This window comes from Hemitrygon akajei, chromosome 25 (assembly GCF_048418815.1).
Source record: "Hemitrygon akajei chromosome 25, sHemAka1.3, whole genome shotgun sequence".
Taxonomy (NCBI): domain Eukaryota; kingdom Metazoa; phylum Chordata; class Chondrichthyes; order Myliobatiformes; family Dasyatidae; genus Hemitrygon; species Hemitrygon akajei.
The window spans coordinates 6412910-6432756 of NC_133148.1; the positions used below are offsets into that span (position 1 = coordinate 6412910).

A 19847-nucleotide genomic window follows, 5' to 3' on the forward strand; every position below is an offset into this window, starting at 1 on the left:
AGAACATTTACTAAACAATTCCCCATATGTAGATGATTATATAAAAATTATAAGCAAACATAGGAAAGAAAAGTACAAGGAAAATAACAATTCTACACTTAAGGTATAGGAGCAGAATTAGACCATTCAGACAATCGGTCTGCTCTGCCATTCCATCATGGCTGATGTATTATTCCTTTCAACTGTCTTCTTCTGTAACCTTTGACAGCCTTGCTAATCAAGAACCTGTCAGCCTCTGTTTTAAATATACAAAACGTTTTGGCCATGAATTCCCTCTGGCTAAAGAAATTCTTCCTCATTTCTGTTCTAAAGGGATGTCCTTCTATTCTGAGATTGTGCCTTCTGGTCTTAGACACCCCCTCCCCTCCACTATAGGAAACAACCTCAACAGTGTACAAGAAACATAATTCCTTGAAACAGGCATGGCAGGTCGACAGGGCAGTGAAGAAGACTTTCACCAGTCAGAGCAATGACTAAGATGTTTTGTTGCATTTGTGTAAGATATTGTTGAGGCTCCATTTGCAATATTCTGTCAAGTTATGGCCACTCTGCTATAGGAAATATGCCACCAAGCTGGAACAGCTTCAGAGGAGATATCTATGCTTTGGGACTTTATAACTCCCCTGATTTATAACTGACCTGTTAAGTACTTCCAGTCTTTCTGACAATGATCATAAGACAGGTCCTAAAACACTGCATGACAAGGAAATGTCTTGTGTTGAGCCGCTTAACATTTTTGTGGGTTAGAATGTCTTAGCCCCGACTCTTTAATCTTGTTCCCATCTCATGCAGGATCCCAGCAGATGTTCTCGTTGCAAACTTCAGTTCAGTAGAGTTGTGCAGTCTCAACCCTCTCTGCCAGCACAGGACCGATTGCATTTGGGCACTCACCACCCTTGAAGGGATGTGGATGTCTGGAGTAAGCGCTGGTGGAAACAAGAACAGTGGTATGGCATGGAAATGGAGCATGGAGCGGGAAGTGGGGGAGCGTGTCACCGGTGGGGAAGTTACTGCGAAAAGTCCCAGAGGACAGGATTAATCTGCACCTAGTAAAGCAGGGTTTAGCCCAACTGATAATTGGTTTATTATTCGCAAACACGAGGAAATCTGCAGTTGCTGGAAATTCAAGCAACACGCACAAAATGCTGGTGGTACGCAGCAGGCCAGGCAACATCTATAGGAAGAAGTACAGTCAACATTTCAGCCCAGTTATTGATTTATTATTGTCATGTTACGAGAAACGGATTTGCATAGTAACCATGAAGATCAGTACATCGAGGTAGTACAAGCGAAAGTAATGACAGAATGCAGATTATACACGCTCAGTGGCTATGTTATTGGGACACCTGCTCATTAATGCCAATATCTAATCAGCCAATCATGTGGCAGCAACTCGCATAATATTGAGTTTAGGAGCTGAGTGGTAATGTTGCAACTATATAGGACCCTGGTCAGACCCACTTGGAGTACTGTGCTCAGTTCTGGTTGCCTCACTACAGGAAGGATGTGGAAACCATAGAAAGGGTGCAGAGGAGATCTACAAGGATGTTACCTGGATTGGGGAGCATGCCTTATGAGAATAGGTTGAGTTAAATTGGCCTTTTCTCCTTGGAGTGACAGAGGATGAGAGGTGACCTGATAGATGTGTATAAAATGATGAGAGGCATTGATCATGTCGATAGTCAGAGGCTTTTCCCTAGGGCTGAAATGGCTAGCACGAGAGGACATAGTTTTAATGTGCTTGGAAGTAGGTACAGAGGAGATGTCAGTGGTAAGTTTTTTACACAGAGAGTGGTGAGTGTGTGGAATGGGCTGCTGGCAGCGGTGGTGGAAACAGAAACGATAGGGTCTTTTAAGAGACTCCTGGATGACTACATGGAGCTTAGAAAAATAGAAGGCTATGGGCATAGTTCTAAGGTAGGGACATGTACAGCTTTGTGGGCTGAAGGGCCTGTATTGCGCTGTCAGTTTTCTATGTATCTATCTTTAAAAGCATGCAGTCATCGGAATGGGGGAGAAATGTGACTGAATTGACTGTGACTGTTGGAATGACTGTTGGTGCCTGGTAGGGTGTGGTCAAAAACTGCTGATCTCCTGGGATTTTCATGCGCAACAGAGTTTAAAGAGAATGGTGCAAAAAATAACATCCAGTCAGCAGCAGTTCTGTGGGTAAAAGTACCATGTTAATGAGAGAGGTCAAAGAAGAACAGCCAGATTGGTTCAAGCTGTCAGGAAGGCGGCAGTCAATCAAAAAACCACATATTACAACAGTGATGTGCAGCAGAGCATCTTTAAACGTGTCGAACCTTGACCTGGATGGGCTGCACAGTTAGAAGTCACTTTATTAGATAGAGAGGAACCTTATAAAGTGGCCATGGAGTGTAGTGTTACAGTTACAGAGAAAGGGCAGTGTAGGGAGATGTAGGCAGTGAAGGTGAAAGACAAGACAAAGTAGATTGTGAGGTCAGGGCTTCATTTTTGTTGTACAAGTGGTCAGTTCAGGAATTATCTAACATTGGGGGAGAATTTGTCTTTGAGCATCATGGGGCAGGTTTTCGAGTTCTTGTACCTTGCCCTAATAGGAGGAAGAAGGATGTTTAGGTAGAGTGCAGTCTAATGTTGGCCTTGATTCTCAGATTCTGTTGGACAAATTGGATTGAGTTTATTGAAGAGGTGACAAAATGTGTTGATGATGTCAGTGCAGTCTGCCTGGTCTTGAGTGAGGCCTTCAACAAGATCCATATGGGAAAGTGGATAAGAAGCTGCAAATTGGTTTGGTAATAGGAAGCAGAGAGTGATAGAGGAGGGCTGTTTTTGTGATGTAGTCTGTTACCAGTAGTGTACCACAGTGCTTTATACATTAATGAGCTGAATATTAACATAGGAGGTGCAATTACTGAGTTTGCAGTTGACACAAAAGTTGGTGGCATTGTTGATAGGTGGCATGGTTTATAGAATCAGGTTTATTGTCACAGTCTTATACGGTGGATTCGGGTCAGTTGGGCAGCCATTTATTTCGGCCATTTGGACCGTTAGAGAACAAAAGACAAAGGAGCAGAATTAGGCCATTCTGCCCATTGAGTCTGCTCTGCTATTCCATCATGGCTGATCCGGGATCCCACTCAACCCCATACACCTTCCTTCTCGCCATATCCTTTGATGCCCTGACCAATCAGGAAACTATCAACTTCCACCTTAAATATGCCCACAGTCTGTGGCAAAGCATTTCACAGATTCACTACTCTCTGGCTGAAAAAATTCCTCCTTACCTCTGTTCTAAATTGTTGCCCCTCAATTTTGAGGCTGTGCCCTCTAGTTCTATGTACCCCAACCATAGGAAACATCCTCTCCACATCCACCCTGTCTAGTCCTTTCAATACTAGGTAGGTTTCAGTTAGATCTCCACACATTCTTCTAAATTCCAGTGAGTACAGGCCCAAAGCTGCCAAACACTTCTCATATATTAACCCCTTCATTCCCAGAATCATCCTTGTAAACCTCCTCTGGACTCTCTCCAATGACAGCACATCCTTTCTAAGATATGGGGCCCAAAACTGTTGACAATACTCCAAGTGCAGCCTGACCAATGGCTTATAAAGGCTCAGTATTATCTCCTTGCTTTTATATTCTATTCCCCTTGAAATAAATGCCAACATTGCATGTGGGTTCATTACCACAGACTCAACCTGTAAATTAACCTTCTGGGAGTCTTGGGCAAGGACTCCTAAGCTTAGGACAGCTGAAAAACTAAATCAAGAAAATATCCATTTAATTCAGACACTATGCCACTTTATTAGGGCAGGAGATCGTTGCCAGTTTCTACCTAGCATTAGCCACGTGCTCTTGCATGTCTGTTAGACGCAACATGCTACACCCTGCTTGGAGCGAACAGCTTTTAAATAGCATCAGTTGTGTGTGTTGTACTCAAAGAGCAGTGATTTTAGGCACTGATGATTGGTGGTGGCTCACTGTGGTTTCAAGCATTCAGGCTTAGAGACATCAGAAACAGCTGGGAGTGAAAATAAAATGATTTCACTACTTCAACATGTTAGAAACCTTGAAGATATCAAAGATCATCTTGAATGTTAAAATGAAATGAAGATTTGGAGAATGCGATCATCGACAGCATTACATGAAGGCAATCAGCATTGATTTTGCTCATAGCATACACTGGATGAATTCCTCTATTGATAACTATCAGGTTTATAGTACTGTTGATAGTGTTCTACTTTGCTTGGTATTTCATTTAAATACATTTTTAACTATTTCCATTAAACTTCAGCTAACTGGGGGAATCACTTAATTGGTCCAAAATCTACTGGTCCCAATGTGTTCCAATTAACTGGAATTCGCCGTATAACATGAAAATTTGTTGCCTTGAGGCAGCAATACAGTGTTAAGACATAAAACTACTATAAATTACAAAATCAATAAAAAGTGCCAGTAAAGGAATAGTGAGATAGTGTTCACGGGTTCATGAACCGCTCTGAAATCTGATGATGGAGGAGAAGAAGCTGTTTCTAAAATATTGAGTGTGGGTCTTCAGGCTCCTGTATCTCCTCTCTGATGGTCATAACATGAAGAGGGCATTTCCTGGATCGTGAGGGCCCTTGGTGATTAATGCCACCTTCTTGATTAGTAGTAAAATGACAGAGGACTGGCAGATAGAATTGAATCTGTTAAATATGAGGTGATGAACTTCGGGAGGAATAATAAGGGCGGGCCATAAGACATAGGAGCAGAATTAGGCCATTCAGCCATTTGCCATTAAATCATGGCTGATTTATTTTCCTTCTCAACTCCATTCTCCTGTCTTCTCCCCGTAACCTTTGACAACCTGATTAATTAAGAACCTATCAACACCCTTTTAACTATACTCACTGACTTGGCCTGTGAGGCTGTCTGTGGCATTGATTGTGGGTAGATTCACCACCCTCGGGCTGAAAGTCCACTAATTTTCTTTGAAAGAATGCCCCGAGTATGCTTTACATCTAGTACAGTGCTTAGGTTTAACATTGCACTTAAGGGATAATGATTCTAGCAGTTCAGTAATCTTTAGCATTACACTGGAGGTACACAGCCAATGCCTTGGTAGCATTGAGGAACAGAAGGACCTTGTGTATTAATTTGAGGAAAAATTTTCTTCACCTAGAGAATAACTGGAATCTGGAATGCACTCTCTCAGCATGGGAGTGAAGACCATAAGACTTAGGAACAGAATTAGGCTATTCAGCCCATCAGGTCTGCTCCACCATTTCATCATAGCTGATCCATTTCCCTCTCAACTCCATTCTCCTTCCTTCTCCCCATAATCTTTCATGCTCTGACTAATCAATAACCTGTGAACCTGTGCCTTAAGTACACCCAATGACTTGGCTCCACAGCCGCCTGTGACAACCTCAGAGCAGAACACTGCCCCATCCCATCCCATCTCTGTCGCTACTGCTGTCCTTGGGTACTTGGGTTGAGGCAGGAGCCACAACACTGGGCAAGTGATGACCTTCTGCACAAGGTCCCTGTAGACCACTGCACTAGATAACTGGGGCCCCACTGCATAAGCACTGTCACCCTGTGATGCACCATCAATAACTCTCTCTGAGATGTGAAGGCGAGATATCGGCTTTTATTGACTGGAAGAAAGAACAAGCAGTAGTTGACCACCATACTACATCCTGGAGACTGAGGGCCGGGCTCAGGCCTCAATCGCCTTTATACCGGGGTCTGTGGGAGGAGCCACGGTCAGTGGGAGGGGCCACAGGAGCAGTCAGCAGGGGGCATGTCCAGTCAGGTATATGTAGTTCACCACACCCTGTTACTGCAGAACCTCAGGTGCCTGCTGTCTGGCAGCCGGAGTGAGCTGCATTTGGCAACATGCCACACAACACGCCCACGCACTCCTCGGCCTGCCCTGACAGAGCTGGAAAGGGAGGGAGCCTTTCTGCTCTTCCTAGGATGGCTGTGTGGGGGTGGGGGGAGGTCAGGCTGTAGTTTCACACCTCGACTCTTCCCTCTCACCGCATCTCTCTGCAACACGGTGAGACAGATGACATGGACACAGGTTCTTCAGCTCATCAGTTCACCAACCATCCATTTACAGAGTAAAATTTATTATCAGAGTACGTACAACCCTGAGATTCTTTTTCCTGTGGGCATTCTCAGCAAATCCACAGAACAGTAACTGTAAACAGGATTGATGAACAACAAACTGCAAATTCAAATACTACGTATAAATAAACAGCAATAAATATCAAGAGCATGAAATAACAAGACAGAGTCCTGAAAGTGAGACCATCAGTTGTGGGAACACCAGAAACAGAGTGAGTGTAGTTATCCCCTTTTGTTCAAGAGGGTGAGAGGTAGTAGCTGTTCTTGAACCTGGTGGTGCGAGCCCTGAGGCTCTTGTACCTTCGACTTGATGGCAGCAGCAAGAAAAGAGCACGGTCTGGGTGGTGAGGATCTCTGATGTTGGATGCTGCTTTTCTACGGCAACGTTGGATGCACTCAATGGTTGGGAGGGATGTCCCATCATGCACTGAGCTGAATCCACTACCTTTCATAGGATTTTCCACTCAAAAGGATTGTTGTTCCCATACCAGGCCAGTCAGCACACTTTCCACCACACAGCTATAGAAATTTGCCAAGGTTTTTGACAACATGGCGAATCTCTGTTTATTCCTCCACATTCCCATGCACTCCCCCCAGATTCAATCTCTCATCCACACACTGAGGGCAGCCATGATCTTGGGTGCTGGAGCTAGATTAAGAGCCAAATTGGTATTGATTTATTTTTGTCATATATTGAAAAATTTGTCTTGCAAACCCTTCATACAGATTAAATCATTACACATACCACACGACGGAACAATAACAATGCAGAATAAAGTGTTTTATAAGAAGTGCAGTACAGGTAAACACAAAAGTGAGGCCAAGAGTCTGTGTTAATCTACAAGACCAAGCCTGGTAACAGTCGGATAGGAGCTGTCCTGGAGCTTGGTGGCCTGGGGTGCTCCAGTGCTGTGGAAATTGCTCGGCATTTGACAGGTGCTGGATCCTTCCCTGAAACTGAGCTTGCGAACTCACTGATGTTTCTCTTGTGTCCCTCCTGCTCCTACCAGACCTGTTCGCCAGAAACCCACAGTACAGGCTGACGCTGCTGGAAGAGGATGAGGAGCTGCTGGATGGTAAGCCCTGTTGTACCATCAGCGTGCAGCTTCTGCAGAAACACGGTCGCAAGAAGGAAGGGATTAAGCACCTGTACATTGCATTCGACATCTACACAGTGAGTAAATCAGAGACCGTCACACATACACATCTAATATGTACACACTCATAGTGCACACAGTCCCACACACACTCTCACACTCACACACACATGCTCACAGTGCACACACTGCCATGCTCACACATGTACACACTCACAGTGCACAGACTCACACTCACTCTCACACATGCACACACTCACAGTGCACAGACTCACACTCACTCTCACACATGCACACACTCTCACACACATTGTCACGCTGACACGTACACATTCAGTGCACACACTCACACTCATATACGTACACACACTGTCACACATTCATACACACACTCTAACTCACATACTCTCAAACATATTGACTGTCACATGCTCACATAGAAATACAAGCACTGAGTTACAGTCACACAGCCTTGCTCAGAAAAATACACTCACACACTCTCTCACACAGTCACACATGTAGACACAAAATATTCACAGTCCAAACACACTGCCACACTCACCCAGAGACATACACACACACTCACACACTCTCCATACATGCACATACACGCACAATCTGACTACACATTTAGTAAATTGTTGCACATAATCCATAAGTCATAGAGAAGTACAGCACAGAAACAGGCCTTTTGGCCCCTCTAGTCCATGGCAAAACCATTTAAACTGCCTACTCCTATCGACCTGCACCGGGACCACAGCCCTCCATACCCCTACCATCCATGTACCTATCCAAACTTCTCTTAAGCATTGAAATCAAACTCGTATGCACCACTTGTGCTGGCAGCTCCTTCCACACTCTCTTCATCTCTAAATGAAGACATTTCCCCTCATGGTCCTCTTAAATTTCTCACCTTTCACCCTTAAGCCATGACCTCTGGTTGCAATCCCACCCAACCTCAGTAGAAAAAAGCCAGTAGAAAATCTGCCATTTTTCAGCCTGCTTTTCCAGCTGATGCAGATCCCTCTGCAAGCCATGATAGCCTTTCTCACTGTCAACTACACCCCCAGTCTTGCTGTTATCTGCAGAGTTGCTGATCCAGTTAACCACATTATCATCCAGTTTATCAATATTAATGACAAACAACAAAAGACCCGGCACTGATCCCTGCGGCACACCAGAGAGACGACTGCCTGCTACCACTCTCTGGCTTCTCCCACAAAACCAATGTCTAATCCATTTTACTACCTCATCATGACTGCCGAGCGACTCAGCCTTCTTGACCGGTCTCACATGCGGGACCTTGTCAAATGCCGTACTAAGGTCCTCCTAGACAACATCTACTGCTTTGCCTTCATCCATACTCCTGCTAATTTCCTCAAAACTCTATAAGATTGGCTAAACATGATGTACCACACATAAAGCCATGCTGACTATCCTTAATTGGTCAATGTCTATCAGAATATTCATATATCCAGTCCCTTAGATGCCTTCCAAAAACTTTCTCACAACTGAGGTCAGACACACCAGCCTATAATTTTCCGGTTAATGTTTAGAGCCTTTTTTTAAAACAGCAAAACACCATTGCCTATCCTCAAATCCTCTGATACCTCCCCTGTTGCTAAAGATGATTTAAATATCTCTGTTAGGGCCCTAGCAATTTCTACACATGCCTCCCATAGGGTCTGAGGGAACATCTTGTCAGGCCCTGGGGATTTTTCCACCCTGATTTGTCTCAAGGTAGCAAACTGCTCCTCCCCTGTAATCTGTGCAGGGTTCATGAAGTAGATAGAACATAGAACATAGAATAATACAACACATTCACCCCACAATGTTGTGCCAACCCTCAAACCCTGCCTCCCATATAACCCCCCACCATAAATTCCTCCATATACCTGTCTAGTAGTCTCTTAAACTTCACTAGTGTATCTGCCTCTACCACTAACTCAGGCAGTGCATTCCGCACACCAACCACTCTCTGAGTGAAAAACCTTCCTCTGATATCCCCCTTGAACTTCCCTCCCCTTACCTTAAAGCCATGTCCTCTTGTACTAAGCAGTGGTGCCCTGGGGAAGAGGTGCTGGCTGTCCACTCTGTCTATTCCTCTTAATATCTTGTACACCTCTATCATGTCTCCTCTCATCCTCCTCCTCTCCAAAGAGTAAAGCCCTAGCTCCCTTAATCTCTGATCATAATCCATACTCTCTAAACCAGGCAGCATCCTGGCAAATCTCCTCTGTATCCTTTCCAATGCTTCCACATTCTTCCTATAGTGAGACGACCAGAACTGGACACAGTACTCCAAGTGTGGCCTAACCAGATCCTAGCCAGAGGCTCAGCAATCTCTTCCCTCGCCTTGTGGAGCAGCTTGGGGAATATTCCATCAGGCCCCTGGGACTTATCCGTCCTAATGTATTTTAACAACTCCAACACCTCTTCTCCCTTAATATCAACATGCTCCAGAACATCAACCTCACTCATATTGTCCTCACTGTCATCAAGTCCCTCTAATTGATGAATACCAAAGAGAAGTATTCATTGAGGACCTCGCTCACTTCCACAGCCTCCAGGCACATCTTCCCACCTTTATCTCTAATCGGTCCTACCTTCACTCCTGTCATCCTTTTGCTCTTCACATAATTGAAGAATGCCTTGTGGTTTTCCTTTACCCTACTCACCAAGGCCTTCTCATGCCTCCTTCTTGCTCTTCTCAGCCCCTTCTTAAGCTCCTTTCTTGCTACCCTATATTCCTCAATAGACCCATCTGATCCTTGCTTCCTAAACCTCATGTATGCTGCCTTCTTCCACCTGACTAGATTTTCCACCTTCACCCTATCATTCTTTATCTTCCTCACCAGGACAAATTTATCTCTAACATCCTGCAAGAGATCCTTAAACATCGACCACATGTCCATAGTACATTTTCCCTGCAAAAACATCATCCCAATTCACACCCGCAAGTTCTAGCCTTATAGCCTCATAATTTGCCCTTCCCCAATTAAAAATTTTCCTGTCCTCTCTGATTCTACCCTTTTCTATGTTAATGCTAAAGGCCAGGGAGCGGTGGTCACTGTCCCCCAGATGCTCACCCACTGACAGATCTGTGATCTGACCCGGTTCGTTACCTAATACTAAATCTAGTATGGCATTCCCCCTAGTCAGCCTGTCAACATACTGTGACAGGAATCCGTCCTGGACACACTTAACAAACTCTGCCCCATCTAAACCCTTGGAACTAATCAGGTCCCAATCAATATTAGGGAAGTTAAAGTCACCCGTGATAACAACACTGTTATTTTTCCACCTTTCCAAAATCTGCCTCCCAATCTGCTCCTTGGGATCTCTGCTGCTATCAGGGGACCTATAGAATACCCCCAGTAGAGTAACTGCTCCCTTCCTGTTCCTGACTTCCACCCATACTGACTCAAAAGAGGATCCTGCTACATTACCCACCCTTTCTGTAGCTGTTAGTATCCTTGACCACTAATGCCACCCTTCCTCCCCTTTTTCCTCCCCTCTCTATCCCTTTTAAAGCACTGAAATCCAGAAATATTGAGAATCCATTCCTGCCCTGGTGCCAGCCAAGTCTCTGTAATGACCATTACATCATAATTCCATGTACGTATCCAAGCTCTCAGTTCATCACCTTTGTTCCTGATGCTTCTTGCATTGAAGTACACACACTTTAGCCCTTCTACCTTTACACCCTTTATTCTGCTTCTCTTTCCTCAAAGCCTTTCTATATGTTAGATCTGGCTTTACTCAATGCACTTCTTTCACTGCTCTATCGCTCCAGGTCCCATCCCCGTTGCAAATTAGTTTAACCTCTCCCCCCCCCCCCCCCCAAACCATGCTAGAAAACCTACCTGCAAGCATATTGCTCCCCCTCAAGTTCAGGTGCAACCCATCCAATCTGTACAGGTTCCACCTTCCCCAGAAGAGATCCCAATGATCCAAAAATCTAAAACTGCCTTAAAATCAGATGCCACCTTACCTCAGTTGTGAGGTGTATTCTCAGACTCAGATGCATGTGCATGCTGAGCAGTGAACTGTATGGAGCATAAAATGTCTCCCCAGGGGCTGTGTGTATTCAAGAGGACCTAATACACAATACCTGATTATTCGGGTACATCTTGCTGAGTCACAAAGAGATAAATGTGTTCACTTGTAATGGAAGGGAAATGGACCAATAAAGGGCTGATGAGTCTAGGCTGTTGACAGAGCTGCTGATAACAGGGTGGAGTCAATTTGCCAAAAAGCAATTACCATCTGGTCACCTGATCATCATCGTTAGGTCGCATCTGGAATTTCCAGTTGGTGGACGATTTCCCCCCACGCTGCTCTGACATATTGGGAAATCATGTGCTTGGCAGGTTACAGCAGTGGTTTGTCATTGCCTACTGCCGGCTGAGTTTAAAGAGTATCTTGTGTGTGTGTGTGTGTGTGTGTGTGTGTGTGTGTGTGTGTGTGTGTGTGTGTGTGTGTGTGTGTGTGTGTGTGTGTGTGTGTGTGTGTGTGTGTGTGTGTGTGTGTGTGTGTGTGTGTGTGTGTGTGTGTGTATATGAATTTTGTATGTGTTTTTAGTATGTCTGTGTGTCAGGTTCTAACTCTCTGTTCTTCCTGTTACAGGTCCCACAGCAGGTATGTATCCTGTGACCCTGACACTGGCCTGAATCCTCTCAGATATAATTGGACCTGGTCCTTTCCCTCTCTGTCACCCTCCGCACATCCCCTGCCTACCTGCCTGCAGCCTGCCTTGGTCACAATTACATCAACACCCAGCTCATCTGCTTCACCAGCCCTCCCAACACTTCATCAGCTGAGCAACCAATGAAACAGAGTTCGACATACTCCACCCCAGACCTTGATATCCCAAACCTGGCTGGCTCCTCCTTTGGTGACCTTAGAGATGCCTATCCGAAGAGTGCGTCCTTGGCCCGGTCCCAGTGGGTTGTGTGCTCCAGCCTGCTGAAGGAACCTGAACACAAATCTGTACTTACAGCGCAAGGGAGAGCCGCATCATCGCGTTTGAAGCTGTTTCCACTAGCAAGTGAGACTAAAACTAGGGAACATAGCCTCAAGATACAGGAGAATAGCTTTAGGATGGAGATGAAAAGAAGCTGTGTTTTTTCAGAGAGCGGTAAATCTGTGGAATTCTCTGCCCAGGGAAGCAGTAGATTCTACCTCATTAAATATATTAAAGATAGGTTTACATATATCGGGGATTTGTAGGGAAAGGGCAGGTAGTTGGAGCTGAGTCCATAGCCAGATCAACCATGATCTTATTGAATGGCAGAGCAGGCTCGATGGGCCAGATGGCTGACCCCTGCTCCGATTTCTTATGTTCAGATTGGATGATGGGTGCCACAGTACCATGAGCACAATGCTCGTCCAGCTCAGGACATTCTAGAGTTTAGAGATCAATTCCAGCACCGTCCTATAAGGGTCTTTCTTTTGAGGGGTATCTAGGCAGCGTGGCTCGGACGGCCAAAAGGGGCATATTGCTAAATAAATACATAATGTATACACAATGGTAAAGCTAAAGTGAATTTAATTTTGCTCTTGAAGGCAGATAGAAAGGGCCACCATGCAGGAAGTCCTCCGCAGCATTTCAGGCAATGTTCATCCCCAGTTAAAACCAATTTGCTGATTAATTTTGTGAGGACCAATTCCAACAGTGGCCACAATTGAAAGGTGTTTCCTTGCTGGTAGAGCACTGTAGGACATGCTGAGAAGATGTGAAGGCCATTAACTTTCTTGAAGAGCCAATTCTTTCTTGTTAACTTTGTTATGGTTCTTCAGAATCAGAGTCAGGTTTATTAGCACTGATACATGGTGTGAAACTTGTTGTTTTCCACCAGCACTACATAAAAGAGTTACAGTAAGAAGTAATGAAAAAACAAGGTGCTAGTGTTCAAGGGTTAATGGTCCATTCAGAAATCTGATGTTGGAGAGGAAGAAGCTATTTCCAAAATATTTCTCTGCCACATTGGCAGGCATTGCTCATGTCAGAGAGACCAGGGCTGGACAGGGTGCTGGGTAGACACTGACAGCCTCTGCTTGATATGTCACCCAGTAGCTTTGGTGATGTAACTTCACTGTGGCTCCCAGAACTTGCCCTGGATTGTCAGTGGGAAATTATTCCAGGACTCCTTGGAATTGGTTTTGGGTCTTTCTCAGTTCCTTCTTGGCCTGTCTCCCAGAGGGCTCTCAATGGCGAGGATAGTGGGGGCATGTAGCTTTGTTCTAGCCTAGTTAGTGGGTTGGATCAGATGGATGAATGTCGACCCAGAGGTATGTGGACAGACACATGTGTGATACACAAACATATGTGGTCACACGCATATATGAACACACATCTTCAGTTGTCCATCGGAATCCGATGATGGCATCCACTCTTTTAACGGTGAGATCTTGATGACTATACAGTCCTATCCTGGACCCACAAGTTCTATTGCAGGTGGGACATGTATATGTGGTAGTGATGATAGTGATGGCAACCATGGCTGCATTTCTCCTGACTTGTGTGTATGAACACACAAAACATGCACAGACACACATGGGTGCATATACGCATCTGGACGGACACATGGACATACACGACGTGAACATGTAGAGCAGATGCATGCGTGTATGTGGGCAGACACATGGACATACATAAAGATAGATAGACACACACAGGCACCTTCTAGCATTTTCATATTTCCTTACGTTGTAAGGAATTGCTCTCAGGGCAGTCCCATCACTCCCGCTGTCCTACCTGCTTCCCTCACATGCCTCTCACCTCTACCTTTCTCTCCACTTAAACCTAGGGAATTCACATTCATACCCACTCAGTTGAGCTGTAAAGGTAGATCTTTAAAGATAAAGATTGGCTTTATCAAACATCAAAACATAGAGTGATAGCGTGTCACAACTAATTTAGTCCAAGGATTGCGCTGAGGGTAGGCAGCAAGCATCACCATGCTTCTGGTGTGAACGTAACAAGTCACAACTTGCTAACACTATCTGTGCAATGCAGGAGGAACCCAGAGACCCATGTGGTTACAGAGAGAATGTACTGTACGGATAGCGGGGCAGAGTGAACCCCGATCGCTAGAGCTGTAAAGCATTACACTATAGGTGATGGTACCATGCCACCCTAACTAAGCAACATGCATGAACGAATATTCCCCCACCCCACCCACAGTTACTCCCACCCACTGGCAGGGACCACAACGGTAACAATGAATATTCCCCCACCCCATCCACAGTTACTCCCACCCACTGGCAGGGACCACAATGGTACCAACGAATATTCCCCCACCCCACCCACTGGCAGGAACCACAACGGTAACAATGAATATTCCCCCACCCCATCCACAGTTACTCCCACCCACTGGCAGGGACCACAATGGTACCAACGAATATCCCCCCACCCCACCCACAGTTACACCCACCCACTGGCAGGGACCACAACGGTAACAATGAATATTCCCCCACCCCACCCACTGGCAGGAACCACAACGGTAACAATGAATATTCCCCCACCCCATCCACAGTTACTCCCACCCACTGGCAGGGACCACAATGGTACCAACGAATATCCCCCCACCCCACCCACAGTTACACCCACCCACTGGCAGGGACCACAACGGTAACAATGAATATTCCCCCACCCCACCCAATGGCAGGAACCACAACGGTGCTAACGAATATCCCCCCACCCCATCCACAGTTACTCCCACTCACTGGCAGAAACCACAATGGTACCAACGAATATTCCCCCACCCCACCCACTGGCAGGAACCACAACGGTAACAATGAATATTCCCCCACTCCACCCACAGTTACTCCCACCCACTGGCAGGGACCACAATGGTACCAATAAATATTCCCCCACCCCACTCAATGGCAGGAACCACAACGGTAACAATAAATATTCCCCCACTCCACCCACAGTTACTCCCACCCACTGGCAGGGACCACAATGGTACCAATGAATATTCCCCCACCCCACTCAATGGCAGGAACCACAACGGTAACAATAAATATTCCCCCACTCCACCCACAGTTACTCCCACCCACTGGCAGGGACCACAATGGTACCAACGAATATCCCCCCACCCCACCCACTGGCAGGAACCACAATGGTGGTCCGATTTATTTCTTTTTTGAGACACAACACCAACAGGTCTTTCCAGCCTTTTGAGCCATACCACCCAGCAGCTCCCAATTTAACCCTAACAACAACCAATTAACATGCCAACCAGCACATGTTTGGACTGTAGCACCAGGAGAAAACCCACGCATTTCACAGGGTGGATGTACTGATGATGTCACAACTCCAATACCCTGAGCTGTAATAGCTTTGTATTACCATAGTGCCCCAGTCAACACAGGCCAGTGTCAAGAACCATCATAAATCAGGTGATGCCAATCAAAGACTGTTTCCAACACTCGAAGAACAGTGTCCAGCTCCAGGCTTGGACCTTTGCAGGAGGGGGAGCTGGATCACCAGAGTGGTGCTAACATCTCCTTTGCAATGGTGGTTCTGACCCTGACTCTCCCCAGTCAGACGTTACGGGGATGGAATTGGAATTGGCTTATTATTGTCACATGTACCAAGATACAGTGAAAAGCTTGTCTTGCCTACTGTTCATACAGAATAAAGGAGGATGGTGAGTGTGTAGAACGAACTGCCAGTGGAAGTGGTGGATTTAGGTTCAATTTCAATAAAGAAGAATTTGGATAGGTACATGGATGGGAAGGACATGGAGGGCTATGGTCCCGTTGCAGGTCGATGGGAGTGGGCAGATAAATAGTTCATGGACTAGATGGGTCGACGGGCCTGTTTCTGCACTGTAGTGTTCTCTGACTGTAAATCATTCACAATGTATTGAGGTAATACAACAATAAGAGAATGCAGAATAGTGTAACATCCCAGAGAAAGTTGGCAATAAGGTACAGTGTCATAATGATTGTGGGGTAAAGAGCCCATCTTGTCGTACTAGGATATCATTTAATAGTCTTAGAACAGTGGGTAGCAGCTATCCTTGTGTTGCAGTGTAAAAGGGGGACAAAATCAAAAAGGGGGACAGATACAGGACTGAAGGTGTTATATTTGAATACACGCAGTATAAGGAATAAGGTAGATGAACTTGCAGCGTAGTTAGAGATTGTAGTGGACATCGCTGAATCATGGCTGAAAGCTTATAGTTGGGAGCTTAATGTACAAGAAGAGGCAGGTAGGCAGAGGGGCTGGGGTGACTGTTGCAGAAAAATACCAAATCCTTAGAAAGAGGTGACATAGGATTGGAAGGTGTAGAATCCCAGAGGGTAGAGTTAAGAAACTGCAAAGGTAAAAAGACCCTGATGGGAGTTATATACCGACCTTGAGCAGTAGCCAGGATGTGGGCTACAAATTACAACGGGAAATAGAAAATGCATGTTAAAAAGGAAATTTACGATTGTCGTGAGGGATTTCAATATGCAAGTAGATTCAGAAAATCAGATTGGCGCTGGATTGCAAGAGAGAGAATTTATAGAAAACCTGCAAGATGGCTTTTAGAGCAGCTTGTGGTTGAGCCCACTAGGGGATCAGTTATTCTGGATTGGGTGTTGTGTATTTGTGGATTTGATTAGGGAGCTTAAAGTCAAGGAACCCTTAGAGGTAAGTGATCATAATATGATAGTGTGTTCCACAGTGAAGACTGATGCAAAATACTTATTCAGTTCACCCGCCATTTTCTTGTCCCCCATTACTACTTCTCCAGCATCGTTTTCCAGTGGTCTGATATCCACTCTGATCTGTTTTACGTTCTATGTATCTGAAGAAATACAAAAGCAGGGGTGTAATGCTGAGGCTTGGAGTATTGTGAGCAGTTTTGGGCCCCTTATTTATGAAAAGATGTGCTGACATTGGGGTATGTTCAGAGGAGGTTCATAAAAATTATTCCAGAAATGAAAGGCTTATCATATGAGGAGTGTTTGATCGCACTGGGCCTGTACTCACTGGAATTTAGGAGAAAGGTGTGGGGATCTCATTGAAACCTATTGAATATTGAAAGGTCTAGATATAGTGGATGTGGAGAGGATGTTTCTTATAGTGGACAAGTCTAGGACCAGAGGGCACAACCTCAGAATACTGGGATGTTCACTTAAAACAGAGATTAGGAGGAATTACTTTCAGCAAAGGTTGGTGAATAGTCATGACATAAAGTGTTTTGGGGAGAAGGCAGGAGAATGGCAAATGGATCAGTCATGATGAAATGACAGAGCAGATTCAATGGGCTGAATGGCCTAATTCTGCTCCTGTGTCTTATGACCTTAGGGTCTTCTGGTGCACAGGCAGACTCCCGTCCCATCCTGTGACATTCTGGCTAAACCCCTAACTAACCACAGTGATGCAGCTCTCAGTGTGACTGAATCTTCACTCATCTTTTAAGTCCCCAACAGTTTCAGATGGTTGATGGATATGAAGGAAGGCATAGTATTGCCGCCTCAGCTCTCCAGTGGCCAGGGTTCAGTCCTGACCCTGGGCACAGTCTGTGTGGAGTCTGCACATTCCATAGAACATAGAAGAGGAACAGGCCATTCGGCCCACAATGTTGTGCTGAACCAGCTAAAAAGCAAATCAGAAACACCCAAACACTAATCCCTCCTACCTACAGCATGTCCGTATCCCTCCATCCTCCTTACATCCATGTGCCTATCCAAACATCTCTTAAAATCTTCTAATGTGTTTGCCTCCTAGCCAGGTATTCCCATGATTGTGTGGGTTGCCCCTCCTCCCCGATCTCAAAGACATGCGGGTTGGAGGATTAATTGGCTGCTGTAGGTAAATTTTCCCTCGTGTGTGGAATCTGGGGGAGATGATGAGAGAGTGAGGATAAAATGAGATCGGTGTAAATGGATGGTTGATGGTCCTCAGAGACTCAAGGGCCTGTTGCTGTGCCATACACAAAACACAGAATGGTAAAACACTGCAAACAGACCATGTCAAAAGAATCTAATCCCATCTACCCATATCACGTTTACATGAAACACAACTATCCTGCCTGCTTCCATCACCAACCCTGGCAGTCTGTGTAAAATTCCTTGCCCCGCACACCTCCTTTAACCTTCCCCCCTCACCTTAAAGCTATGCGCTCTAGTATTTGATATTAATTCCCTGGAAAAGCGATTCTGACTCTCTATCAGCACCTCTGATAATTGTATAAAATTTTATCAGCCTTCACCACTGCAGAGAAAGCAGACCAGGTCTGTCCTGCACACAGCCATGATTGACAGATTTGTTCCATCCAAAATTATTCCCCAAAGTATGTAGGTGGGATGTCCCCCTTTGGTCGTACGTTCTTCCGTCAGCATCAGCCAGTGTTCAGTTCAGGTGCTTACATCAACTCTCGGTCCGTGTCGAGGCATCTGCAGCTTCCCCCAGGACAGTATTTGATTGTGGCATCCACCTTCAACAAGAACGAGGAGGGGGAGTTCTTCCTGCGCATCTTTGCGAAGAAGAAAAACATGTCCAGGTACTACAGCTTGGTCAGACCCATGGACGTAACCTCACTCTCCGTGAATTAACTTGTGCTGCTGTTCAATAGAGATCACAATGCCTACAGCTGGGGATGTATTACAGAGTGCTATCAAGTTGTGAGAGTGTAATGTTCTTCTTGGGTGCACCCTGTAACACATCACCAGAATACATTGTGCATCCTGTTTGTAACATACAGTATCTGGGTTTAAACCCCTCTCACCATTTCTGCATTTAAACCCCAGTGTTTTAACCCCCATGTTAATGCGTTCAAGCCCCCCAATGTGTTTCTGGGTTCAAACCCTATTTTTCTAGGTTTATTTAAACCCCATTCTTTCAGGGTTCATACCCCCAGTGTTCCTGAGTTCATACCCCCAGTGTTTCTGAGTTCAAACCCCATTGTTTCTGGTTCAAACCCCCAGTGTTTCTGAGTTCAAATCCCCAGTGTTTCTGGTTCAAACCCCCAGTGTTTCTGAGTTCAAACCCCCAGTGTTTCTGAGTTCAAACCCCCAGTGTTTCCGAGTTCAAACCCCATTGTTTCTGGTTCAAAACCCCAGAGTTTCTGGTTTTAACCCCATTGTTTCTGGATCCAAACCCCCAGTGTTTCTGAGTTCAAACCCCCAGTGTTTCTGGTTTTAACTCTATTGTTTTTGGATTCAAACCCCCAGTGTTTCTGGTTTTAACCCCATTGTTTCTGGATTCAAACCCCCAGTGTTTCTGGTTTTAACATTATTTCTGGATTCAACCCCCCCCCCCCCGTGTTTCTGGTTTTAACCCCATTGTTTCTGGTTCAAACCCCCAGTGTTTCTGGTTTTAACCCCATTGTTTCTGGATTCAAACCCCCAGTGTTTCTGGTTTTAACCCTATTGTTTCTGGGTTCAAACTCTCTGTTTCTTGATTAAAATGTCCAGTGTTTCTGGATTTAAATGGTTCCCAAACTACTCTTGAATCCCCAGGCATTTTGTCCATTAGTAACCAGTAAACAGAATATGATGTTACGTGTTTTTACATTACCAGTGTTGTAATCACTGTCTCCTCTTTCACAGAGAGAATGGGCTTACCGTGAACAACTTTGATCCAAAGGTACTTAGAAGGTAGAGTGTACAGCACAGGGACAGGCCACTTGGCCCACA

At 45.3% G+C, this 19847-nt stretch overlaps 1 protein-coding gene across 1 annotated transcript in view; it reads left to right on the forward strand.

The window, feature by feature from the left end:
• The window catches only part of LOC140716342 (calpain-8-like), a 190420-nt gene that overhangs the window by 142851 nt on the left and 27722 nt on the right, over nucleotides 1-19847 (forward strand). Inside the window, exons 9-13 of the mRNA XM_073028983.1 lie at nucleotides 793-947; nucleotides 7116-7283; nucleotides 16217-16224; nucleotides 18504-18712; nucleotides 19761-19797. Of these exons, the coding sequence (XP_072885084.1) occupies nucleotides 793-947; nucleotides 7116-7283; nucleotides 16217-16224; nucleotides 18504-18712; nucleotides 19761-19797 (577 nt within the window). The remainder of the gene's footprint in view (nucleotides 1-792; nucleotides 948-7115; nucleotides 7284-16216; nucleotides 16225-18503; nucleotides 18713-19760; nucleotides 19798-19847) is intronic.